The following is a 27,708-nucleotide window of genomic DNA, read 5'->3' on the forward strand; positions in this document are numbered from 1 at the left end:
GCGTTGAGAGGCCCAAACGCAAAAACGTCTCCACTTGCTATTGCAGAGTTTCCTAGTGGAAGCTTTAAGAGAAGCTACTAGAATATTCTTAACAGGGGTTGAAAATCCGGGAGTCCTGATGATCATGGGAACTGGAGCAGCCACGCCGTCACCTTGAGACTGTCCAGGTTGGGCAGGGGCATGCCCGACAGGTGAGAAATTAGATCCGGACATGGATCTAGAGTCCATGGAGGAGCCAACAGGTGAGACCATAGGAAGGGAAACCACACTTGACAAGGCCAGAAGGGAGCTATGAGAATGACTTTGCACTGCAGCCGGCAAGCTCTCTGAAGGAACTTCGGAATAAGAGGTAATGGGGGATAAGCATACAGTAGCCCGGGAGGCCAAGCATGGACTACAGCGTCCCTGGGGACATCCCCCAGAGGAGGGATCAGAGCGAAGACATTGCTGCACTTCGTGTTGGAAGGAGATGCGAAGAGATCGCAGCAAGGTTGACCCCAAACAAGGAAGATCTTCTCCACCACTGATTGTTTCAGAGACCACTTGTAAGGCAGAAGGATTGCCCTGCTGAGACTGTCCGCTAGAATGTTGGAGCGTCCCGGGATATGCGTTGCTATGAGAAACTGGTTGGTGGATATAGCCCACTCCTAAACCCTCATGGCCTCGCGACAAAGGGGATAGGATTGGGTCCCTCCCTGTTTGTTTATATACCAGACTACAGACATGTTGTCTGATTGAATGGCTACCGTCCCCAGAGGTAAGACAGGGTGGAAGGCTCTCAACACTAAAAGCACTGACCTCATCTCCAGGAGACTGATGTGTAGCTTGGTCTTTGGAAGGGACCACGTGCCTTGGACCGTTCTTGCCAGGAAGTGCCCCCCCCCCACCTGAGCTGGGAGGCGTCTGTGGTCACCGTGGCTTGAGCCAGAGGGGCTAGAAAGCTGCACCCCGCAAAAATGTCCGCTGACTGAAGACACCACTGGAGTGATCTTCTGCATGTCTGGTTGATTCGGATGTGGAAACTCATCGGGAGGTCTAGCCAGGACCATTGAACTGCTAGATTCCACTGAAGGACTCTCATGTGAAGACGTGCAAGAGGGAGGACAGAGACTGAGGCTGCCTTCAAACCCAGGGCCCTGAGAACATCGGCTGCTGTGACTACTGAGTGATCCAAGATTGCTGATACATGGAGTCTGAGATTTTCTATCCTTTCCGAGGTGAGAAAAATCTTTGGCTGAATCAAATCCAACCGTGCCCCGATGAAGTCTATGATCTGAACCTGAGTCAGGTGGGACTTTTTGAGGTTGATCGCGATGTATGACTTGTGAGCCAGACCGAGGAAGTAGTGTAGGGCCTGACACAAGAGACATTTGGTGGATGCAGCGAAGAGCCAGTCGTCTAGATAGGGGAATACCTGAATGCCCTGAAGTCTCAGGTGAGCCGCTACGACCGCCATAACCTTGGTGAACACCCCGGGGGCTGTGGTGAGACCGAAGGGTAGGACTCTGAATTGAAAGTGATTGTCCCCTAGCCAGAAGTGCAGAAACCTCCTGGAGCTCCTGTGGACCTTGATGTGATAGTAAGCGTCATGGAGGTCTAACGAGCGCATCCAGTCGCATTCTCTCAGAAACGGTAGAATGGACTGTAGAGTGACCATCCGGAATTTTTGTTTCTCTACTGACAGGTTGAGGACAGACAGGTCCAGAATGGGCCTGAGGTCCCCCATCTTCTTTGGCACTAAAAAGAACCTGGAGTAGATGCCTGATCCGGATTGATCTGGGGGGACCGGCTCGATGGCTCATTTTTGTAGCAGCTCTAATGCTGCAACCTCCCTGTGAGCGGGTGGAACATCTGGAAGGAGTGTTGGAGTTATGGGACATGAAATGAAGGGGATAGAATATCCTCTGGATATGATGTTTAACACCCAGCGGTCTGTAGTAATGGACTCCCATGTCACTGGATGTAAGGAAAATCTTCCCCAGACTGCCTCCAGAGTAGAGCAGCCGGGCAACCCCTCAGGGTTGCTGTGCGGGTCTGTCGGAAAAAGGTTCCCCTAGACTCAAAGTTTCTGGGAGCCCCCCTGCCTCTGGGATGGCGTCTGTCTTGTCCCCCTCTGCCTCTGGGGGACGAATATTCCAGAGTGTCACGAAAAAACTGTGATTTCCAGAAAGTACAGTTGTGTACCTACCATAAATGTAGATGTTCGAGTGTATTCACCTGTTGCAGTCATTACTCTTGGGTTATCCTGCTGGCAGGCGACCCTCAGTCAGCCAGAATTCCAAAGTCTAGGTCCGGCAACGGTTGCTGTCGCCTCTTCCTTGACGTCAGTGCGCCAGGGGTATAAAATATGCAACCGACACCATTTTCTTCAGTTTTTCTTGCCCCAGATGTCAGGTGCCCCCAAATTGGTAGGCTGAAAAATATGCCAATAAAAATGCATGCACAAAAATAACATTTCCTTCATCTAGAAGCAAATACACCAAATAGGTTGTATAGGATAGAGAAGTGCAAAGTCACAGCAAAGAAATGGGGAATGGTGGGTGGGTAACCTGGACTGCAACAGTGAATACACTCGAACATCTACATTTATGGTAGGTACACAACTGTACTATGTTCATCATGTTTCACTGTTGCAGTCATTACTCTTGGGTTGAATCCCAAAGCTGAGGAAGGGTGGCTGGGCTAAATAGGATTAGGAGAGGCTGTGAGGCCCTGCAGGACTGCAGTGGCAAAACCTGCTCTGGACTTAGGAGTAAAGAGGTAAGTGGTAGTGCTTTGTAAAGGTGTGCACTGAACTCCAAGTTGCAGCCTCTAAGATATCTTTGGTTGGTACTCCTCTGAGGAAGGCTGCTGAAGTGGCTGCTGCTCTGGTGGAATGAGGCCTAATGCCCTTAGGCACTGATTTGCCATGTTGACAATAGCAGAAACGGATGCAATGGCCTATCCATTTAGAAATAGTCTGTTTTGAGATGGCCTTTCCTTGTGATCCTGCAGCATATGACACTAAAAGTTGCTCAGTTTTTCTGAAAGCTTTAGTTCTGTCCAAGTAGAAGCGTAACTGCCTGTATGTCCAAAGAATGCAGAATTTTCTCACCCTTGTTCTGTGGATTAGGATAAAAGGTTGGCAAGTGAATGGATTGGTTAAGGGCCACACTGGACATCACCTTAGGCATAAATGTAGGATTTGTCCTCAGAGAAACCCTGTCTGGATGGAAAATGATGAAAGGTTCCACAGCCATGAGTGCTTGTAACTCCGAGACTCGCCTTGTAGAGGTTATTGCTAGGAGCAGAGCTGTTTTCCACGATAAAAAATTTATATTTGCTATTGATGCTGGCTCAAAAGGAGGCAGTGTGAGTTTTTCCAAAACTTAACTGAGGTCCCAGGCTGGAATTGGTGCTCTCCTTGGAGACCTAATGTTTTTGGCCCCTCTGAGGTACTGCCTTATTAAAGGATGAGAAAAAATAGCTGGCTCCGTATTGTAATGGGCTGAAATGGCAGAGGCATGAATCTTAATTGATGAGAAGGAAAGGCCTTTGTTCAGCATCTCAGTCAGGTATTGTAAAATCTGAGGGATATTTGGTACACACGTGTCAATGCCTTGTTCCTGGTTCCAAGCACAGAATCTCTTCCATTTTTCTGCATAAGATTTTCTGGTGCTGGGCCTCCTGACCTCCAAGATAACATCCATAACAGCTTTTGAAAGAGGAGTGTTCTGAACGGAACATTATCTGCCATGCTGCCAGATTTAAGGTCCTGAGTTGGCTGTGCAGGATCTGATTGTTTTGTTGGGTCAGCAAGTGAGAAGTTAGAGGCAATATCCATGCTGGACCTTGAGACAAGCTCTTTAGGATTGGGTACCAGCTCTGGTGTGGCCAGTCTGGTGCAATCAGTATCATTTTTGGCTTCTCTTGTCTGACCTTTAGGAGTACCCTGGGAAGGAGAGGCAGTGGGGGAAAAGCATATACCGTTAAATTTTTCAAGCTGAAGGATAGGGCATCCACTTTCCATGCTTGCTTGTGATAAATCCTTGTACAAAATCTCTGCAATTGGCAGTTATGAGGGGAGGCAAACAGATCTATGTCTGGGCATCCCCATTTCATTATTATCATGCTGAAGACTTGTGGATCCAGTTTCCATTCATGGGGATCCATGAGGTTTCTGCTTAGTTCGCCTGCCAGAGTATTTGTTTTTCCTCGCAGGAATTGTGCTTGCAGGTGAATTGGAAAAGCCAATGCTGTGTCCCATAAGGTCATTGCTTGTCTGCATAGGGGGTAGGAATGTGTACCTCCCTGCTTGTTTATGTACCACATGACCGTAGTGTTGTCTGTCTATCAGTAACTGTCCCTGGATGAAGCAGGTCCTTGAAAGCGGTCAGGGCATTTTGAACAGCTAGCATCTCTTTTTGCTTGATGTGAAGATGCACCTGGTTTGCAGGCCATGTGCCCTGAATACATTTTCCTGCCATATGGGCCCCCCATGCATAATCTGATGCATCCATTGTCAGTGTCTGTCTGGCTGTGGGTAAACTGAATGGCAGACCCTTGTTGTGGTGACCGGTTTCTGCCCACCATCGAAACTCCTGTTGTAGGCAGTGAATGAGTGCAATTACTGTCTCCAGGCTGTGGCAATGCTGAGTCCAAACACTTTTTAAGTACCATTGTAGTTACCTCATATGCAGTCTGGCATATGGTATTAGTAGAATGCAAGATGCCATGAAACCCAAGGCCTGCAGGATTTTCCTTGCAGATAAGTGGGTTTTTGTTGCCAATTTCTTGAAGTAAGTAGTCAGATGCTTTTGTTTGTCTGGCGTGAAATATGCCATCTGGACAGTTGTATTTAAGCTTGCAACCAGGAATATTATCTCTTGAGAGGGCACTAGTTTCGATTTCTTTTCGTTTACTGTGTATCCTAGGCCAATTAGTAATCTTTTTACAAACGCCAGATGCTTCAGAAGAATTTCTTTGTTCTCTGTTTGAATTAGGCAGTCGTCCAAGTAGGGATATATTTGAATTCCTTTTTGTCTGCAAAACGCTATTACTGGTGCCAGGCATGTTGTGAAGTCCCTGGGCGCAGTAGATAAGCCAAAGAGCAGTGCAGAGAATTGGTAATGCATTGAGCCAGCTATGAATTTGAGGAATCTTCTGCAAGATGGTCTGATTGGGACATGCAGGTATGCCTCTTTTAGGTCCAAAGTTACGAGCCATGCCTTCTTGCCCAGCATGGGCAGTAGCTGCTGTAGAGTCAACATTTTGAATTTTTGAACTTCCAGAAACATATTTAAAATTGACAGGTCCAGTATTGGTCTCCAGGTTTTGTCCTTTCTGGGTACTAGAAAAAGTCTGGAGTAAAATCTTTGTCCCTGCTCTTGTTGTGGTACTTGCTGAATGGCCCTCATGTCCATGAGGACTGTAATTTGTTTTTGTGCCTCTGCCCATTGATTGTGTGGCAGGTCTGGCATACCTTTTGACCTTGGTAGGGTGTGAAAATGGAACCTGTAGCCTTGGGACACTATGTTCAGGACCAATTTGTCTTGGGTAACCATTTGCCAATTTGAAGAAAAAAGTGCTAATTTTCCTCCTAAGGGGGCTGCCAAAAGAAAAGTGCTTGGATCTGGTAGAGGAAAGTCATTGGGACTGTTTCCTGTAAGGTTGTGATTTTTCCTCTCCGCTTTTGGAGGTCGGATCACCCCATTGTTTAGGCCTGTATGAACCTTGGGGCTGAGATTTGCCTCTGGGATGCCTGTATCTGCCTCTTTGTGGTCTGACTGACACTGGAAAGGACCAATTTTTAGTGAGTCAGTTCCTGCTAAACCTTGGTGGCTGCACCTGTAAGAAATCCTCGACTGTCTGCATGGATTTTGCTTTATCCTCCATTTTTTTCAACACCTCTTCTGCTTTAGTACCAAACAAAGTATCATGCTGTAATTGTGCATCTAATAATTTTGCTTTAACATGATCAGGCAGATTCTGTTCCTTTAACTAAGCATGCCTTCTAATAACAGAACCTGTAACAGCGGACCTGCAAGAGGCCTCCAGTGAATCATAACCACATTGCTTAGTATGCTTTCCCACTTGTTCAGCTGCATGCAATAAATCCTGCAATTCTTTGTTCTCTGAACCTTCAGTATTTGTCAACAATTTCTGTTTAAGCAGTGACATTAAATATTGCTGATATTTAAGCATATGAAACTGACAATTTAAAGCCCTCACAGCCAGGGTAGCAGAAGTGTAGACTTTTTTCCCCCATCTGTCTAGAGCCCTAGAATCCCTATCAGAGGGGACAGGATTTTTTGCAGTGGAAGTTTTAACCCCTTTGGGACCCTGAGATATAGTTTCTGGGTCAGCAGCGGGGTTTTTATATAGGAATTTATGAGAATCCGGGACCCTGTAGTACCTGTCTGGCTTAGCAGGTACAGGGGGCAAAAAGTCAGGGGACAGGCTGGACTCTGAAAAAACATCATCTACAATATCCAGGAGAGGTGGAATAGCAAGGGGTCTGTGCTGAGGAAGTAGCAGAAAATCTCTGAGCCTTTTCTTAGATTCAGAATAATCTTGGCTCTCCCACTGGAAATGCTCCCTCATGGTATGCAGGGTTTCCCAAAAAGAGTAATCCTCAGGAGGAGAGGCTGAAGGAATAGACTCTTCAGCATCAGAATCCTTATAGGGAAGCATGGAGTAATCCTGTTCAGAAGAGGAATCAGAAGAAATAGAAACCTGATCAGAAGAATCATACTGTGTCTCTTGCCTAGGCCTCTTATCAGGAGGGGGATGGGAACCCGTGATCAAACTAATTAGGTCTTCGGTCATTTGGAGCATCTGTTTTTTAGGCATGGAAGTCTGAGAAGGAGAATGCTGTACTTGTTTCTTTGTCTTTAAAGCTGCTTTAGTCTTTGAAGCTGAAGATGGCTTAATATATAGTTGTGTGGGTCTGAAGAAACCCTCAGAAGCCGATGCCTGCTCAGCGGCTCCGGACCCATCTGAGGGAATGATTTCCAAGTGTCCAATACCTTGAGTTTCCAGAGGCCCAGTCGGCTCCACGTGGGAGTCGGTAGCGGCCTGTGGCTCTGAGGTAGCGGGCGCCAGGGGCTGCGAAAGCACCTCACTGAGAACCGGCAATTGGCCTAACAGAGGCTTCGTCGTCGGTTTTGGACCTCGGATGCCTATCCTCTTCCTTGTCCTTGCGTTTTTTGTATACACCGGTTGTCGGCTGGTCCGACGGAATTATGTAATTAAATCTTCGGCCAAAGTAATGAAATGCAAAATCGAACTAACGCTTGATAGTGTGTTGGTAAAATCTAGCACAAAATCGACAGCTAGCAATGTTGTGATCAGGGCCTAGGCAAGGAATACAGTAAGAATGAAAATCCTTATGAGGTATTTGCTTCCCACAAGAAATACAATTGTTAACTTTTTCTGACATCGTCTTGAAAAAATAGCCAAGCTGGGTCCTGCGCCCACTGTCGTCTCCGTTGGAATAAACACAAAAATGATAGCAAGCTGTTCAGCACAATTCAACGTGGTTTAATCCATAGGTAAAATAACAGCATGTACATAAATGAAGACACAACTTAGCGCTTTCTCCCTACTAATAAGGGCATCATCAGAGTTGTGTATAAAAAACGCCATGAAGGTTAAATAACATCATTAAAAACACACCCTCCTTGGTTACACCAATCCAAATCGTACATTTAAACTGTTTCAACCATTTAAAGTTCCAGTGTACTTATGTTAAAAGAATGCATAATTATTACAGAAAATGTTATAAACTTTTACAGAAACACATCCTGTCAATGATATATTACTCAACAGTAATACTATGAAAAATAAAAATAAAAATCAAAAATGAAGAATAAAAATAGAAAGTAAAAAAGAAGATTTTTTGTGTTTATTCCAACGGAGACGACAGTGGGCGCAGGACCCAGCTTGGCTATTTTTTCAAGACCGTGCTTTAGTGGATGTGAGCTGTATTTTTCTGATATCGGACTGGAGCAAGAAAAAAGTTTCCCCAATGGGGTACTTAACTTTAATGAAGACTTCGGTTCTGAAATTCAGATTTGAAAATCTCATGAGTCGGCCGACCGGCACTTGCGAACTGCTTTTGCTTTGGGCACAGCGCAGCGAGAAAGACTGAAGAAAATGGCGTCGGCTGCATCTTTTGTGCCCCTGGCGCACTGACGTCAGGGAAGAGGCGACAGCAACCGACGCCGGACCTACACTTTGGAATTCTGGCCGACTGAGGGTCGCCTGCCAGCAGGATAACCCAAGAGTAATGACTGCAACAGTGAAACACGATGAACATCCACATCTTCTTTTGCCCCTTTTGGTTCCTGGAATAGGACCTCTGGGGGTTAGAGAAGCTGATTCCGACGGCTGACAAAGTCTTTCCGTCCTTCTCACTCTAGGTTAATGGGTCACGTACAGTCTTCCCAAAGAGGGATGATCCATCGAAAGGGGCGTTGATAAAAGATGCCTTAAAGGGGTCCGCAGACTGACACAGCCTGATCCAGGCATGTCGCCTCAAGGCAACACCTGTACCAGCAGCTCTAGCGGCTCCCTCCGTAGCATGAGAGAGGAGACGCATAGAGGTATTTGTCACTGATTTCAGTGTAGTCATCTTCGCAGTAAAGGACTGCTTGTTCTGCTGCAAAAGAGACTCCGGTGGCGACTCGGTTAGTTCCGATATAAGGTCTCGCTGCAGTCAGATGACATATGCCAAGTAATTCAGCGCACGGATAGAAAATGTCGCTGACGAGTACATGCGCTTCCCGAAATGATCCATCGACCTGGACTCCTTGTCTGGTGGATGAACTGAGGAACTCTCCTGTGCCAGTTCCCTCTTTGTGGCTGCTGTAACCACCAAAGCGTCTACCGAGGCTCCCTTGGACCATGCCTGCCTGTCTGACGGTGGGGAAAGAATTTTGTCTGGCCTTTTGGGTATAGGCTCTACGGTGTCAGGATCCTTCCATGCCCTAGTGGTGATAAGGTCCACCAAAGGGTCAGCTGGAGGGGAGACCCAGGAAGTAGATGGGCCCGCGCCAAAGGCCTCCAGGAATATGGACTCATCCGCAGAGGGTTTGGGGGCTGACCAACCTCCTTTTTGGCCGAGGATCTCCATAATGTCGCCGAACGAGACGTCCTCGGTAGGTGATCTGGGGGAACCATCTCCTTCATCCAAGTCCGTATCGGTGGTAATGGACTCGGGAGTCCAAGTGCCTCCTCTTACACTTGCGCTTATGAGGTTCCTCTCCAGTGTGACTCTCTGAAGAGGATTCGTAAGCCTCTGGGGGTTCCCTAAGGGGAACAACCTGGGGTTACTTTGGCACGGGCTGTTCCTGAGACAGGGTAATGGGAGCAGAATCCAAAATCAGAGGGGTCTGGGTAGGATCCGAGTAGGTGTGCTGTGGCCTCAACCCCTGGGAGAGAACCCTTTCCACTGCCCCGAATGTCGATGGAGAGCACGCCTCCGTAGCTCTTAAGGATGAGGCTCTCCCCGGATCCAAAGCAGGGATCGGAGCCGATGGCAGAGTAGTCTGGGCACCGAGGATGGGATCCGAAAGAGCAAGAGCTCGACCCTCGGGTCCGACTCCCCGACCATGGCTCCGAGAGTCTCCTGGATTAGAGATCGGATTCGAGGAACTCAAGGTGACGGCCGGCATCGAGGAAACGAGAACCATCGGCACCGACCCAACAGCTCCGAAAGGTCTTGGACCAGACAACCCCGAAGTGTTGGGTCGGATCGGGGAAGGAGAAATAGGGTGGAACATAGTTCTAGAGGGACCCTCTCCAATGGGAGAGGGCCCTGGTAAGACCCCCATCTGAATCTGGTTCTGGATGAACCCCCTCATCAGCCTGCCCATATCTAGGTCGGAGACACTCCGAGTCGACCTGGATGAAGTGACCAACTCTGGTCTGGGCCGGATCTGAGGGGAGTGCCTCGGCTCCGATGGCTCCATTGGCTCTGGCGTAAAATGGGGAGAGCGGAGCCAAGGAGAACGAGACAGTACAGTTTTGTACCTACCATAAATGTAGATGTTCAAGTGTGTACACTGCTGCAGTCATCACACTTGGGGTTATCCTGCCATCAGGCGGTCCCGCAGTCAGCCCGAGTTCCAAAGTCTTGGTCCAGCATCGGTTGCTGTCGCTTCTTCCCTGACATCAGTGCGCCAGGGATATACAAGATGCAGCAGACGCCATTTTCTTCAGTTTTTCTTGCCCCAGATGTCAGGTGCCCCCAAAAAGGTAGGCAATGTAAATTGCTAATAAAACATACATGAGAAAAGCAATTAAATACTTTATGTTACCAGCAAATACTTCCCATAGGCAGCAAGGGTAGAATACCAGGGTAAGTAAAAGCAAGTAAGAGGGGAAGGAGGGAGGGTAACCTGGACTGCAGCAGTGTACACACTCTAACATCTACATTTATGGTAGGTACAAAACTGTACTATGTTCATCGTGTTACACTGCTGCAGTCATCACACTTGGGCAGAATCCCAAAGCAGAGGTAGGGTGGCTGGTTCTATAAGGCATTAGGGGTGGCTATAAGGCCCTGCAGAACTGCAGTGGCAAAGCCAGCTCTGGATTTAGAGTAAAGAGGCAGATGGTAATGCTTGGTGAAGGTATGTACAGAACTCCAAGTTGCTGCTTCCAAAATGTCCTTGGTAGGTACTCCTCTGAAGTAGGCATTTGAAGTGGCTGTTGCCCTGGTGGAATGAGACCTAATGTTGTTAGGTGCAGTTTTCCCATGATGTGTATAGCAGAAACGTATGCAATGGCCTATCCATTTTGAAATGGCCTGTTTAGAAATGGCTTTTCCCTGTGTTCCTGCAGCATATGATAAACAATTGCTCAGTTTTTCTGAAAGCTTTAGTTTTATCCAAGTAGAAGTGTAACTGCCTGTGTATGTCCAAGGAATGCAGTAGTCTCTCCCCTTTATTCTGTGGATTTGGATAAAAAGTTGGCAAGTGAATACTTTGGTTTAGAGCCACACTTGATACCACCTTTGGCATAAAAGTAGGGTTTGTTCTTACAGACATCCTGTCTTGGTGGAATATGATGAAAGGTTCCACTGCCATTAGTGCCTGTAATTCTGAAATTCTTTGTGCTGAGGTTATTGCCAGGAGCAGAGCAGTTTTCCAAGAGACATATTTTAAGTCTGCTGAGTTAGCTGGCTCAAAAGGAGGTAAAGTTAATTTCTCCAAAACAAAGTTGAGGTCCCAGGATGGAGTTGGTGCTCTACGGGGCGGTCTTATGTTTTTAGCCCCTCTGAGGTACTGTTTTACCATAGGATGTGAAAAAATTGGTGGTTCTGTGTTGTAATTAGCAGAGATGGCAGAGGCATGGATCTTAATTGATGAAAAGGAGAGGCCCTTGTCTAGCATCTCAGTCAAGTATTGTAGTATCTGAGGAATATTTGGGACAAGAGGGTCAAGGTTGTGAACCTGGTTCCAGGCACAGAATCTCTTCCATTTATCCGAATAGGATATCCGGGTACTAGGCCTTCTGGCCTCCACAATGACATCCATAAAAGCTTTGGAGAGAGGCACTGTTTGCTTTACTAAAGAATTTGCCATGCAGCCAGGTTTAAAGTCTTGAGCTGGCCGTGCAGGATCTGATTGTTTTGCTGAGTCAGAAGTTGTGAGATTTGAGGCAAAATCCATGGTGGTCCTTGTGCTAAGTTCTTTAAGATTGGGTACCAGTGCTGGCGTGGCCAGTCCGGGGCAATCAGGATCATCTTTGGCCTTTCTTGCCTGGCTTTTATGAGTACCTTTGAAAGGAGAGGCACTGGTGGGAAAACGTATACTTGTAGGTTTTTCCAGCTGAATGAGAGGGCATCCACTTTCCGTGCTTGTGGGTGGTAAGTCCTTGTGCAGAATTTCTGTAGCTGGCAATTCATTGGGGATGCAAACAGATCTATGTCTGGGCTCCACCATTTCTGTGTTATCATCCTGAACATTTGTGGATTTAATTTCCATTGGTGCGGATCCATGGTGTTTCTGCTTAAGTCGTCTGCCAGTGTGTTTTTCTCTCCTGGCAGGAATTGTGCTTGCAGATGAACTTGATAGGTTATAGCTGTGTTCCACAAGATCATGTTTTTTCTGCAGAGGGGATATGAATGAGTGCCCCCTTGCTTATGTACCACATAACTGTGGTGTTGTCTGTCCTTAGAAGAAGTTGTCCTGGATGCAGAAGGTCCTTGAAAGCTATAAGGGCATTTTGTAGAACTAGCATCTCTTTTTGATTGATGTGAAGATGCCTTTGTTCTGCGTTCCACTTGCCCTGAATACATTTTCCTGCCATGTGTGCTCCCCAGGCGTAATCCGAAGCATCTGTTGTCAGTGTTTGCCTGGCTGTGGGTTGAGTGAAAGGTTGTCCCTTGTTGAGGTGACAAGCATGAGCCCACCATCGAAACTCCTGTTGAAGGCAAGGAATAAGTGGTATTACTGTTTCCAAACTGTGACAGTGTTGAGACCAGACACTCTTTAGGTACCATTGTAGTTTCCTCATATGCAGTTTTGCATATGGAATTAGTAGTATGCAAGATGCCATGTAACCCAAGGCCTGCAGAATTTTTCTTGCAGGGAGTTGAGTCTTTGTTGACATTAATTGGAAATATTGAGTCACTTGTCCTTTCTTGTCTGGCGTGAGATAAGCCGTCTGGGCCGTTGTATTTAAGCTGGCACCCAGGAATATTATCTCTTGTGAGGGCACTAGTTTTGATTTCTTTTCATTTACTGTGTACCCTAGGCAAATTAGCAGTCTTTTTTTACAAACGCCAGATGCTTTAGAAGAATGTCTTTGCTGTCTGCTTGAATTAGGCAGTCGTCCAAATATGGGTAAATTTGAATTCCTTTTTGTCTGCAAAATGCAATTACTGGTGCCAGACCTTTTGTAAAGACCCTGGGCGCAGTAGATAAGCCAAAGGGCAGTGCAGAGAATTGGTAGTGCATTGAACCTGCTAAGAATCTGAGGTATCTTCTGCAATTTTGTCTGATAGGGACATGCAGGTATGCCTCCTTGAGGTCCAATGTTACGAGCCAAGCTTTCTTGCCCAGCATGGGAAGAAGCTGCTGTAGTGTCAACATTTTGAATTTTGGAACATCTAGGTAAGTATTTAGATCCAGAATGGGCCTCCAGGCTTTGTCCTTTCTGGGAACCAGAAAGAGTCTTGAGTAAAATCCTTGTCCTTGCTCCTATATTGGTACCTCTTGAATAGCTCTCATGTCCATGAGTGCTGTAATTTGCCTTTGAGCCTCTACCCATTGATTTGGTGGCAGATTTGGCATTCCTTTTAACCTTGGCAGAGTGTGAAAGTGGAACCTGTAACCTAGAGACACAATATTGAGAACCCATTTGTCTTTGGTGATTAATTGCCAATTGTGACTGAAAAGTGTCAGTTTTCCCCCCAAGGGGGCTGCCAAGAGAGAGATGCTTGGCAGCTGTAGTGGGAGGTCATTGGTTCTGCTTTTTATAAGGTTGAGGCCTGTCTTCCCCTTCTTTCTGGGTTGAAGTACCCCATTGTCGAGGCCTGTAAGTACCTTGTGGTTGACCTCTGCCTCTTGGACGTCTGTATCTGCCCCTTTGAGGTCTGTCTAAAACTGGAAAGGACCAATTCTTTGTTGGCCAATTTCTGCTAAATCGAGGAGGCTGAACCTGTAAGAAATCTTTCACCGTTTGCACAGATTTTGCCTTATCCTCCAATTTCTTTAATACCTCTTCTGCCTCAACTCCAAATAAAACATCCTGCTGCAAGGGTGCATTCAATAACTTTGCTTTAACATGATCTGGTAAGGTCTGTTCTTTTAACCAAGCATGCCTTCTAATGACGGACCCTGTAACTGCTGCTCTACAGGAGGCCTCTAAGGAATCAAAACCACATTGCAAAGTATGTTTCCCCACTTGTTCAGCTGCATGCAATAAATCCTGCATTTCCTTATAGTTAGGAAGATATGAATTTGGAAGCATTTTTTGTTTCAACTGAGACATCAAATATTGCTGATATTTAAGCATGTGAAACTGGCAATTTAGTGCTCTCATTGCTAAAGTTGCAGATGTGTATATTTTCTTTCCCCATCTGTCTAATGCCCTGGAATCTCTATCAGAGAGGACTGGATTTTTTGCTGTAGAGGCCTTTACCCCTTTGGGACCCTGGGAAATAGTTTCAGGGTCAGCAACAGGGCTTTTATAAAGGAATTTGTGAGAGTCAGGGACTCTGTAATATCTGTCTGGCTTAACTGGAGCTGGAGGTAAAGAATCAGGATTTAAGCTGGATTCAGCATACACATCATCCACAATATCTAACACTGGCGGAATAGCAAGGGGTCTGTGTTGAAGTAATAAAAGAAAATCTCTGAGCCTTTTCTTGGATTCTGAGTAATCCTGGCCCTCCCAATGGAAATGCTCCTGCATGGTATGTAAGGTTTCCCCAAAGGAGTAGTCCTCTGGCGGAGAGGCTGAAGGAATGGATTCCTCAGCATCAGAATTCTCAAAAGGGGGTAAAGAGCATCCTAGGTCTGAGGATGAATCTGAGGAGATGGACACCTGGTCGGATGAGTCATAGTCTGCATCCTGTCTAGGCCTTTTATCAAGAGGAGGGTGGGACCCCCTGATAAAGTAATTAGGTCTTCGGCCATTTTGAGCATCTGTTTCTTAGGCATGGAGGCCTGTGCTGGTGAATGCTGAAGTAGTTTCTTTGGTTTAGATTTAGCAGAAAATGTAATGGTTAACTGAGTAGGCCTGAAAACACCCTCTGAAGCTGCGGGTTGTTCAGCTACTCCGGAGGCCTCAGAAGGGTTAGTCTCGGTAGGTCTGAAGTCTGGTGTATCCGAAGGCCCAGCCATCTCCATGTGGGAGTCAGAGGCGGCCTGTGGTTCTAAAGAAGCGGTCGTCAGGGGCTGCGAAGGCACCACACTGAAAACCGGAGAACCGGCGACTGGCCTAGCAGAGGCTTCGTCGTCAGTTTTGGGCCTCGAATGCCTGTCCTTGTCTTTGTGCTTTTTGTGTATTCCGGTCGTCGGTTGTTCAGACGACATGGTGTAATTGAATTTTCTGCCAAAATAATGTCGGGCAAAATCAAACCGACGTTTAATAGTGCGCTTGTTAAACCTAGCACAAAACCAACAACCAGTGACGTCGTGGTCTGGGCCTAGGCATGGGATACAATAGGAATGGAAATCCTTATGAGGTATTTGCTTCCCACAAGAAATACAATTATTAACTTTTACTGACATCGGTCTGAGGCAAGAAAAAGTTTCCCCAATGGGGTACTTAGCTTTGTAGAAGACTTCGGTTCTGGATTCGGAATGAAAATCTCAAGAGTCGGCCGACTGGCACTTGCAAACTACTTTTACATCGGGCACCGCGCAGCAAGAAAGACTGAAGAAAATGGCATTGGCTGCATCTTATATACCCCTGGCGCACTGACGTCAGGGAAGAAGCGACAGCAACCGACGCCGGACCAAGACTTTGGAACTCGGGCCGACTGCGGGACCGCCTGACGGCAGGATAACCCCAAGTGTGATGACTGCAGCAGTGTAACACGATGAACATCTGGGTGCCTTAGAAGAGAGGCTGGAAAAGGACTCCCTGTCCGGTGATCTTTTTCTGGGCCTGTCCCTCTCCTTGTGGAGCTTCTCCTTTTCTCTTCTGTCCCTACCTCTCTGGGACGAATCCGATGTAGCAGGCCTGGTGGGAGGTTGAGTCCCTGCCTGCACAGTGTCACTGGCTGGGGATAAAACTGAGGCAGATGCCAGACCTTTAGCCACAAGCTTAGCCCGACGATCCTTAAGTGCCCTAGGGTTAGAGCCTGAACAAATGTCGCAGGATGCGGACAGATGGGTGACCCCTAAACATAGAACACACAGAGTGTGGCCATCGGCTGGTGAGAGCTTATGACCACACTCTGTGCATTTCTTAAAAAGGAACCTTGGGCTGTTCAGCCATAGTGGATAACACTAAAAGCCCTAACGGCCCACACACACACACACACACACACACACACACACACACACACACACACACACACACACACACACTTAACAAAGGATTGGGCCTAGGCGGGAAAAGTACAGTTTTGTACCTACCATAAATGTAGATGTTCGAGTGCTCATACAGTTGCAGTCATTACAGATGGGTTATCCTGCCGTCAGGTGGGTCCTCGGTCGGCCAAATTCCAAAGCCTAGGTCCGGCGTCGGTTGTCGTCGCTTCTTCCCTGACGTCAGTGCGGCAGGGGTATAAAAGAGGCAGCCGATGCCATTTTCTTCAGTTTTTCTTGCCCCAGATGTCAGGTGCCCCCAGAAGGAAGGCAAAACATAATGTTATGCAAACATGCAATATAGATAAATCAAAAAAACAGTAGTTGCAAGCAAATACACCATAAAATAATACCCCAAATAGGTTGTATGATAGAGGTGTTTGTCATAAGGCCTGTCCTAAGAATGGACGGAGGGGGTTAACCTGGACTGCAGCTGTATGAGCACTCGAACATCTACATTTATGGTAGGTACAAAACTGTACTATGTTCATCGTGCATACAGCTGCAGTCATTACAGATGGGTAGAATCTCAAAGCTAAGTAAGGGTGGTAGGCACTAAGTGGAACTAGGAGGAGCGAGGATGCCCTGCAGGACTGTTTTGGCAAAGCCCGCTCTAGATTTTGAGTATAGTGGAAGGTGGTAGTGCTTGGAGAAAGTGTGCACTGAGCTCCAAGTAGCTGCTTCCAAAATGTCCTTGGTAGGGACCCCCCCTGAGGAAAGCTGCAGAGGTAGCTGTGGCCCTGGTGGAGTGGGATCTGATGTATGCAGGTACAGATTTTCCATGAAATGAATAACAAAAGCGTATGCAGTGGGCTATCCATTTTGAAATTGTCTGTTTGGAAATAGCCTTTCCTTGAGCACCTGTAGCATAGGACACAAAGAGTTGCTCAGATTTCCTGAATGGCTTTGTTCTGTCCAAGTAATAACGAAGTTGTCTGTGAATGTCCAAGGAATGTAGTAGTCTCTCCCCTTTGTTCTGTGGATTTGGATAAAAGGTAGGTAAGTGGATAGTCTGATTCAAAGCTACACTGGATACTACCTTTGGCATGAAGGTAGTTTTGGTTCGTAAGGAAACTCTGTCCTGATGGAAAATGATGAATGGTTGCACAGCCATGAGGGCCTGCAGTTCCGAAACCCTGCGTGCTGAGGTGATAGCCAAAAAGAAGGCTGTTTTCCATGACAAGTATTGTAGCTCTGCTGAAGAAGCCGGCTCAAAGGGAGGCAGGGTCATCTTTTCCAATACGAAGTTGAGGTCCCAAGCTGGAACTGGTGGTTTCCTTGGGGGTTTTATATTTTTTGCCCCTCTGAGGAACTGCCTTAATAGAGGATGTGAGAATAAAGGAGGGCCTGTGTTGTATTGTGCAGAAATGGCTGAAGCGTGGATCTTGATGGAGGAGAAGGAAAGGCCACTGTTTAACATCTCAGCTAGGTACTGTAAAATTTGAGGTATATTTATTACCCAAGGATTCTGGCCCTTTTCTTGATTCCTGGAATAAAATCGTTTCCATTTGGCGGAGTAGGCTTTTCTAGTAGAAGGTCTTCTGGCCTCCAAGATGACATCCTGCACCTCCTTGGAGAGGAGAGTCTGTTGGGAAATTAAGGTATTTCTCCATGCAGCTAGATTTAGGGTTCTGAGCAGGCTGTGAAGGGTTTTGTAGTTGTGCTGGGACAACAGAAGAGGTACTAGAGGTAGGATCCATGGTGGGGAGTGTGTCAGGCTCTTTAGGAGCGGATACCAGTGTTGTCGTGGCCAGTCTGGAGCAATGAGAATCATTTGTGGCCTCTCTGCTCTGGCTTTTAATAGAACTTTGGTCAGTAGAGGAAGAGGCGGGAAGGCATAGACTGTCAATGTTGTCCAATTGAAAGAGAATGCATCCACTTTCCAGGCCTGTGGATGATAGGTCCTTGAACAAAATTTTTTCAACTGGTAATTTCTGTGGGTAGCAAATAGATCTATGTCTGGCTGTCCCCATGCCTGAGTTATCTTTGAGAAAATTTGAGGCTGCAACTTCCATTCGTGTGGATCTGTCATATTTCTGCTTAGGTTGTCTGCCAGTGTGTTTTCCTTCCCTGGCAGGAATTGTGCCTGTAGTTGAATTTGCAATTCCAGTGCTGTGTTCCATAGGGTCATGGCTTGCCTGCACAGGGGGTATGAATGAGTTCCCCCTTGTTTGTTTATGTACCACATGACTGTGGTGTTGTCTGTCCTTATCAATAGCTGGCCTGGATGCAGTAGGTCTTTGAAGGTCATAAGAGCATTTTGCACGGCTAGCATCTCCTTTTGGTTGATGTGTAGGTGCTTCTCTTTTTGGGACCATTTTCCCTGAATGCACTGATCTGCCATGTGTGCTCCCCAGGTGTAGTCTGAGGCGTCCGCTGTGATCATTTGAGTTGCTTGAGGTACACAGAAAGGGAGACCTGTGTTTCTTTGGCATGCTTGAGCCCACCACAAAAATTCCTTTTGAAGGCATGGAATGAGTGGTATAATTGTTTCCAAGCTGTGGCTGTTTTGAGACCATAAGTTTTTTAGGTACCATTGTAGTTTCCTCATATGCAGCTTTGCACATGGGATTAGTAGGATGCAAGATGCCATGAATCCCAGAGCCTGCAGGACTTTCCTTGCAGTTAGTCTAGTGAAAGTTGCCATTTTGCTGAAGTATTGAGACAGTTGCCCTTGTTTGTCTGGCGTGAGGTAGGCCATCTGGGTGGTTGTATTTAAGCTGGCACCCAGGAAAATTATCTGTTGAGAAAGTATTAGTTTTGATTTCTTTTTGTTCATTGTGTATCCCAGGAAGTTTAACAGTTTTATTACAAACGCCAGATGCTGCAATAGAATGTCCTTGCTGTCCGCTTGGATCAGGCAGTCGTCCAGATATGGGTAGATTTGTATTCCTTGTAGTCTGCAGAAGGCAATTACTGATGCCAGGTATTTCGTAAACACTCTGGGCGCAGTAGATAAGCCAAAGGGCAATGCAGAGAATTGGTAATGGGTTGAACCTGCAAGAAATCTGAGGTATCTTCTGCAATCTTGTCTGATAGGGACATGCAGGTATGCCTCCTTGAGGTCCAATGTTACCAGCCAAGACTCCTTGCCCAGCATGGGAAGAAGCTGCTGTAATGCGAGCATCTGGAATTTTGGCACCTGTAGATATGTGTTTAGGATGGATAGGTCTAAGATAGGTCTCCAATCTTTGTCTTTCCTTGGTACCAGGAATAGTCTGGAATAAAAACCTTGACCTTGTTCTTTTGCAGGTACCTCTTGAATCGCTTTCATATCCATGAGCGCGGAAATTTGTCTTTGTGCCTCTGCCCTTTGATTTTGTGGCAGGTTTGGCATGCTTCTCATTTTTGGAAGGGTGTGAAAGTGGAACCTGTAGCCTCTGTATATAATGTCCAGAATCCATTTGTCTTTTGTAACAATATGCCAGTTTTTTGAAAATAATGCCAGTTTTCCGCCCAAAGGTGCTGCCATTAAAGCTTTGCTTGGCAGGCATAGGGGGAAGTCATTGTGTCTGTTTTCTAAATGACTGTGATCTATCTTCTCCACCTCTTGGGGTTGGTGCTTGCCACTGTCTTGCTCTGTAAGATCCTTGAGGTTGCCCTCTACCCCTTGGGCGTCTGTATCTGCCCCTTTGAGGTCTGTCCGTGGCTGGAAAGGACCAATTTTTGAAGGCCAGTTTCTGCTGAAGCGTGGAGGTTGTACCTGCAGGAAATCTTTCACTGTTTGCATAGATTTCGCTTTTTCCTCCATTTTCTTTAGTACCTCCTCAGCTTTAACACCAAACAATACATCTTTTTGAAGTGGTGCATCTAATAACTTTGCTTTGACATGATCTGGTAAGGTTTGCTCTTTGAGCCAAGCATGTCTATGTATAACAGACCCCGTGACAGCAGCTCTACATGAGGCCTCTAAAGCATCAAAACCACACTGCAAGGTATGTTTACCCACTTGCTCTGCACCATGCAACAAATCCTGCAACTCTTTCAAATCTGGTTGTTCTGTTTGTGTCATTTTGCTTTTCAACTGAGATAACAAAAACTGTTGGTACTTTAACATATGGAATTGACAGTTTAATGCCCTCATGGTTAAAGTGGCAGATGTATACACCTTTTTCCCCCACCTTTCTAATGCTCTGGAATCTCTCTCTGAAGGTAAAGGGTTTTTAGCAGTAGAGGCCTTTATTCCCTTGGGACCCTGTGAAATAGTTTCTGGGTCAGCGGTATGGCTTTTATAAAGGAACTGGTGAGAATCAGAGACCCGGTAATACCTGTCTGGTTTAACAGGGGCTGGAGGTAAAGAATCTGGATTAAGGCTGGCTTCTGTGTACACATCATCCAAAATATCTAAAACAGGAGGTATAGCCAGGGGCCTATGCTGGGGGAGCAGTAGAAATTCCCTGAGCCTTTTCTTGGAATCTGAGTAATCTTGGCCTTCCCAGTGAAAGTGTTCCCTCAATGTATGCAGGGTTTCCCCAAAAGAGTAGTCCTCAGGGGGGGGGGAGACCGAGGGAATAGACTCCTCAGCATCAGAGTCTTCGAAAGGGGAATAGGCACAATCCTGGTCCTCAGAATGTTCTGAGGTAATAGAAGCCTGGTCTGAGGAAGGGTAGTCTTCCTCCAATCCGGGTCTTTTGTCAGAGGGGGGTTGAGAACCCCTGATGAGAGTTATCAAATCCTCAGCCATTTTTAGCATCTACTTTTTAGGCATGGGGCCTTGAGAGGAGGTCTGAGGACCCTGTTTTTTAGTTTTCATGGCTGCTTTAGATTTAGTGAAGGATTTAATAGAGAAGGTGGAAGGCCTGAAGACGCCTTCAGAAATGGTAGGCCTGACTAAATTTTGAGTTTCCCCGCCAAGAGTGGCGTCGGTATCTGCAGTAGGAATGGAGACCGAGGAGCATGCGACCTCGGGTACTGAAGTCACCGGTAAAATAGTTTCATTGGTATTCAGGGGCTGCGTAGGTGCCTCGCTGAGAACCGGAGAACCGGCAGTCAGCCTAAGCGTGGTCTCAGTATTCGGTGCGGACCTCGGATGACGGTCCTTATCTTTGCGTCTTTTGCATAAAACTGGTGTCGGTGTATCCGACGACATGATATAATTAAATTTTTTGCCAAAATAATGAAGGGCGAACTCCGCCCGGCGCTTAATAGTGCGCTTGTTGAACCTAGCACAAAAACGGCAGGCCGAGACGTCGTGGTCTGGGCCTAAGCAAGGTATACAGAAAGAGTGAAAATCCTTATGTGGTATTCGCTTCCCACAAGAAATGCAATTATTAACTTTGTCTGACATCGGTCTGAGGCAAGAAAAGTTTCCCCAACGGGGTTACTTAGCTTTAAAAAAGACTTCGGCTGAAATACTTTCGTAAATCTCAGGAGCTGGCCGACCGGCACTTGCGAACTGCTTCTGCTTCGGGCACCGCGCGGCAAGAAAGACTGAAGAAAATGGCGTCGGCTGCCTCTTTTATACCCCTGCCTCACTGACGTCAGGGAAGAAGCGACGACAACTGACGCCGGACCTAGGCTTTGGAATTCGGCCGACCGAGGACCCGCCTGACGGCAGGATAACCCATCTGTAATGACTGCAGCTGACTACAAAACAGTACTACACAAACACTTCTTTTTTTACAACTAACACGACGACCAAACGTGAAGAAGGGAGGAAAAAAGGGAAAGGTATTCACACCCAACTACACTAATAAGACCAAAAAACCTTACCATCTTGCTTAGAGCTCAGAGACCACGATGCTGACTCATAGAGCGGCAAACGAGATCTGCAGCTAGATAGGAGGAAGTGATGTAATATAAATAAGGGAGGAGCTTGAAGCTCGGAGCTGATGCTTGAAAAGTTTGCCGGTTCAGATCCAAATCGGATCCGTATACCCATATGTGCAGACAGAATGAAGTTAACTACTTCAGATCTAGGAGAGATTTTACTTGTAAACCTGATGAAGCTTTTGCAAAAGCCTGTTGTACTAGTTACTACATTCAGAAAAAAAACATTTGAAAGTGTATTTGTTCTCTCTCCCTGTGGTGATTTGAGCTCACCTTTTTGGACTGAGGACTACAAAGACATTTTTTTTTTTCATTTTGCCAAATAAGTTTTTATAGCATCCTGTATAGCATCATCTAAAAAACTTAACTATGGGTAAGGAGAAAACGGCGAGGTATGTAAATGAACAGAACACAATTGGTTAATGCATCCTGATAATAAATCAGGTGCTGACTTGTCGGAACATGGGCTAAATTCTTCGCTAGGCATGTAAGGGCCTTAGGGCCAATAGTCTAGTAACTTCCTATGATCCTGCCCATATCCACTTCCAGAATAAAAAGGATTACAGCAGATTCTACTAGATTCATCATCAGAGAGAGGAAAACAAGTGTTCTCTTAGTACAGGCTTGTTACAGGCTTGTTACCACTGAACAAGCTGTGGCACTTGACTTTGCTCAGCATTCAGTGAAGAATTAGAAGAGGCAAACATGCATAAATTCATTCACTTACCACCGCATAGGTTTATCAGCATTGAACAAGCTTTGTCATTCTGCTTTGAACAGTACTCGAAAAAAACAGAAGATAAAATGAATTCCCCACTTCCACCAATGTAGCACAAACAGAAATTCTTTCCCGTCTACTGCTAGTAAATAATAATAATTAAGCAGATTCATCTTCAGTGATGGAGGAAAATCTATACAAGGATTACATGACTCTCAAAATACTATCCAAAGAAACTTCCATTTGTATATCTTGTAAAACTGTCAAATGAGAGAATTTGCCCAAAGATTGACTTCTATACATTGCGCTCAACCAAATACTCCTTCCAGTACCAAACTCCAGTTGGCTGCTGCATCTCTATGTAAAGAAATAAAGCCTGAAAAATCACAGGCTGGGCCATACGTTTTGATTTTGGCACAAGTAAGCTAAAGGACAGAGGCCAGTATCAATGTTTTTAATGAAAAAACAGAGATGGGTAGATAACTGTGATGCATTCCTACCCCTCTAGCCAATACCTTTTTTGTCAACCAAACTTTGTTGTGTCCCATGTCAGACATGAAACATCAACTTATTACATAATCAAAGGTGCAATGATAACCTCCAGATCATGGAAACTGGGAGATACAGAAAAGTTCCCTTCAACACCAACATAAATGTTCTTGTAGTCAGCATATACAGGCAGAGAAGGAGTGAAGGCAGGCATCTTTTTCTTATTTTTGTGAATACCGATGTGGGTCACTGATTTGAAGCAAAATGAAGTAGCACTCCATAAGCTGCCATGTATTCCCCTCTAAGTTTGTGTCCATCAGTTGTTGGAATGGTTCAGTCAAATGAAATACACTTCTGAAACCTCCTGAAATAGGCTCTGTCTACCACCACCTTAGAATATCTCAGCAAGAATGACAACTGTAAACCAAACAAAACCCAGAAATGAGCTATTACTGCATGTAGAAGTATGTAGAGTCTTACTTAGGAGAACTACTCCACTGCTTAGATATGCACATCACAGCAAAGTTAGAAAATCCTGCCCTACAACCCATCCGACCTCGTACCAGTGAATTCCAAATTCCTTCAGGGTTGAGGGGATACTACAGGCTTTAAAGTGATCTCTAATTTTGTGAAGGACACAAGGACCAGGCTTCTCAGTTCTAAGTTATAGGCCTTCTGAAGGCAAGACCAATAAATAGCTTTATACCCACATTCTGGATGTTCCACTTTATAAATACTCAGCCATGATGAGCTAAACAGGACAAGAGCCGGTAGTGCAATCAGCCCACTTTAAATCGGAAAGATTTTCTTGAGCACTAAAAATCTATACTTATTGATAGGCGGCCATCCTGCAAACTGAGAAAAGACATCCTGCTTCTCCACCAAAGGAAAAAAAAAATAAAAGGAGATCTATGAGGCAGTAACAGAAGAGAGAAAGATAATACATGGGAAATCCAAGCATATTGCATGTCCATAAGACATGAACCCTGGAAAAGACGGACTGTTAGCAATGAGTTATGTGCCATACCAGTGTAAATATGTTAAAAGTTGTGTATGTTTTTTTTTTAGATAAAGTGGGATGCATGACAGCACTGCAAAATCCTGCAAACATAGACAGGTTCTACATGAAAAACATTTGAATCTTGTAATTGGAAGGATGCAGGCAAAAAACATGGAGAAAAATTGAGCGTACTGAACTTCCACAATTATACTCTGAATGAAATTAATAATTTCATAAATGCCATTGATTAAAATACAGTGACTCAGCAGTCTGGATTTCCACTTGATCGAGACTGAAACATTACTCCTGCCCTTCTACTACAAAACACATGAAACTTAGCAGCATGCCAATATCCAGCAAAAAACGAAAATCAAAGCTATGCACAGCATCTTACCTTGGTGATTTCTTCTTTCTGTTTTTTAATATTTCCTACAATCTCTAAAATCCTTTGTGTGTATGCACTCCTCGAGACATCCTTTGGAAGGCCTTCATACTCACTTAGCTAAAAGACACAAGTATAACCTTCAGTTTTTGAACGGCAAGAATGTGGATTTTTTATTCTTCTTCATTAATACAATACTATATGCAATTCAGCAGAGATGCAGAAAAGAGAGCAAACTCAGGTAGCAAAAAGTCATCAAAATTCAACAGGAAAAAGCCACTTAGTACATTTAGTAGTCTTCCACAATCACACAGCAATACATCTTGATGGAGGAGTGGAAAGTAGTTACCCATATTTAACTATGCTAAACATTAACAATAAACAAAATGCTCTGAACAGAAATAAAACTTAAAATATGCCTGCCCATTACCACTAGCTTCCTTTGATGATAGCTTTCTCTGTACTTTCAAGTCACTTTAATTGCTCTGGATAATACTGATGTATTGCAGTGTCTGGTTTCCATTAGACCTACTTCTGAGTTTTAAAGACGCTCCTTTTTGCCTATAGCAATTTCATATGTTAATATCCTGAACTAAAGTACATGATCAAGACTTACACAGTGGATCCAATGTGGATGAAGATTCAACAAGCAAATTTTGATCCCTTAGAGTCGGCAGTAATCACATGGGCAAAGCCTGCAGCCATCACTTGCTTGGGTGACAGGTGTTAGACTGCCCTAAAGAAATCTGTCATGCCCCATAGACAGAGAAGTCTCTGTCATGCAGCACAGACATACAGTCATGTGAACAAACAAGTACAGAATGGCTCATGATTACATAACACTTAAATGAAAGCAAAGGGAGCAGAACACCATGCAAGCAGATGGCTGAAAAAATAACATGGGCAGAAACTGTGGTTCATGAAAATAATTTAATGCCAGCATCAAACAAAACCTAAGACTGTATTATTTTTGGGGGGAGTGGGCAATTGGGAAGAAAATGAAAATACCAGAAGAAATGCTACTTACATTTAGCATTTAATAAAATAAATGGAATTGTCTGAAACAAAAAAAAAAAAATAAAACTCTGCAGGCAGAGTAGGTACTCACCAGTTGTTTATAAAGACCATCTTTTCTCTTTGAATCCTCAGCTGCTTGCTTAATCTTTTCATGTAATTCCTTAATCTGAGACAATTGATGGGAGGACTTCAGCTGAAAATAAATATCTGCTCTTTATACAATGCTTTACAAACAGGAAGAAGTCAAACATCTTGGCCCTCAGACCGAAATACAAAAAAAATATGCAACATTGACATACCTCTTAACTTCTTAAGAATCCTGAACAAAAATAAAATACTGAAGGGATACAAGTCCAAAAATCAAGGACATTTTTTAAATACTACTTAGTCACTTAATAAATTAATAGAGCAATGGAAACTAACGTCTGTTATTACTGAATTACTGTAATCCTAACTGATTTGTCATAAAATCAATTTATTTTGAACAGGGCAAAAACAGGAGGTAAAAAATCAGTGATGTTCTGCAAAACTCTGGACAGCTGAAAGACATTACCACTGGTCAACTGTAGGCTTCAAACAATAGCTCAGATTATAATTTCAGACAAAAACTAAGATTATCTGGGTATGGAAATTTAACTTAGCCTTTTTTCTTTTTTGGTGAGGCTGCATTACAGTAGACAGTCGATTATCCAAACGTCAGTTATCTGAAAAGTCAATTATCCGAACCAGCCTTCCAAAGTTTTCGGGTAGGAAAAATCATAAAGTTGAATATGTAAATATGTATTCGCTGAGCATGTTTTTTTAAGCTTGTAGCCAGCTCATGTGTGAAAAATATTCATTACTGTCCACTGGAATGGCTGAATGACTGAAAAGTGTATTCCTGTGTGCAGAAAAAAAAAAAAAAAAAAAACAAGATTTTAGAAGTCTTTTATCCGGTTCAATTATATGTTTGATTATCCGAACTACCCTAGGTCCCAATTAGTTCAGATAATCGATTCTCTACTGTTATTTATGCTTGAGAGATATTCAAGAGTGGTTTCTGGGAATTCATCCAAATTAATCTTGCAAAATAAGCCATACACGCAGGAATTCTTTCCATGTCAAAATCTATACTAATACACAAATAAGGAGAAAGTTGGAGAAAAATGTAAGAAAAAAAAATTTTTTTTTTTAAATCCAGCAACAGCTTCAGTAGTTCCATACCTGGATTCGGATAGTCTCCAGCTCATCTTGTAGGATCCTCAAATATGCCCAGTGGAATACAACACCTCCAGCACATTTGGGATCTTACCAAGGGCTTCTTTCTAAACTTGACTCTGTCCGGTGCATTTTCTTAATCATTAGCACCTCACAGTGATGCCAAAATTGTTAGATATGGATCAATGTGGTTTTGTGGAGGGAATGGAAACATTTCATTTAACAACAACAGAATGATGATCCAGAAGGAAGCAAAATGTAAGAAAATACCACTGTTGCTGATGGATATTGATGCACAGAAAACATTTGATGGAGTAAACTGGGATTTTATGAGTAAGACAATGAAACCATTTGCATTCCCTGACACAATAACAAGGGTAATCAGGAGGCTATATGAGGGATCAGAGGCAAAAAGTAAAGTAAGGAGTTCCACTCTGATAAACTCGGAATAGAGGAACCAAGCAGGGGTGCCCACTTTCCTCTACATTACCTCTGTTATACTTCGAACAACTGGCAAAGAGGATGAGAGACTCAGGGATTCTGGGGTGTGGTGTCAAGGTAAAGAGAAGTAGGCTTTTGTTTGCAGACGATATTTTGTGCCTGATGGAACTTGAGGGAGACATTTCAGTGCTGTGGAGTGCTCGAAGACTGTTTCAAGTATTTTTAGGATAGAAAATTGATGAAGATGGGACAGAGGCAATGGCTGTACACTGTATGCCCACATATGAACTGGTTCAGTGGAGTCCATATTTGTGGGGACATGACATAATGAACTGTTCAGAAGTATGAGTTAGAAGGGACTGTCTTGTGGCAGCTGGGCATGTGTGGGAGGAGACCAGATGGAAGGTAATACAAAAACTGAGAAACTGCAGGCTCTGTTTTGTGGCTGTTGATGGTGGGATATGCTCGGTGAAAGTGTTTCTAGTCCCTTTAGTTCAATACACAGGTCAGCTATGTTTTTGTCAACCAGAGGAGAAGTTGTAGATAGCAGTTGACAAAGAGTTGAAGGATTTTGTCTGGGATGGGAAGAGGGCAGGAGTCAGGTGGGATGGAGTTGGTCTTTCCAGTGAAGCAAGGCAGTTTGGGATTGCCCGATGTGAAGAGG

The 27,708-nt window shown here is 44.8% G+C and overlaps 1 protein-coding gene across 1 annotated transcript in view; it reads right to left on the bottom strand.

Annotated features, from left to right (window-relative positions):
- CCDC22 (coiled-coil domain containing 22) overlaps positions 1-27,708 on the bottom strand; it is a 645,106-nt gene that overhangs the window by 265,839 nt on the left and 351,559 nt on the right. The window contains exons 12-13 of the mRNA XM_044080125.1: positions 25,498-25,599; positions 24,402-24,509 (exon numbers count right to left, since the gene is read on the bottom strand). Coding sequence (XP_043936060.1) covers positions 24,402-24,509; positions 25,498-25,599 — 210 coding nt within the window. The remainder of the gene's footprint in view (positions 1-24,401; positions 24,510-25,497; positions 25,600-27,708) is intronic.

The sequence above is a fragment of the Protopterus annectens genome, chromosome 8.part0, assembly GCF_019279795.1.
Source record: "Protopterus annectens isolate FY-2018-M chromosome 8.part0, PAN1.0, whole genome shotgun sequence".
Taxonomy (NCBI): domain Eukaryota; kingdom Metazoa; phylum Chordata; order Ceratodontiformes; family Protopteridae; genus Protopterus; species Protopterus annectens.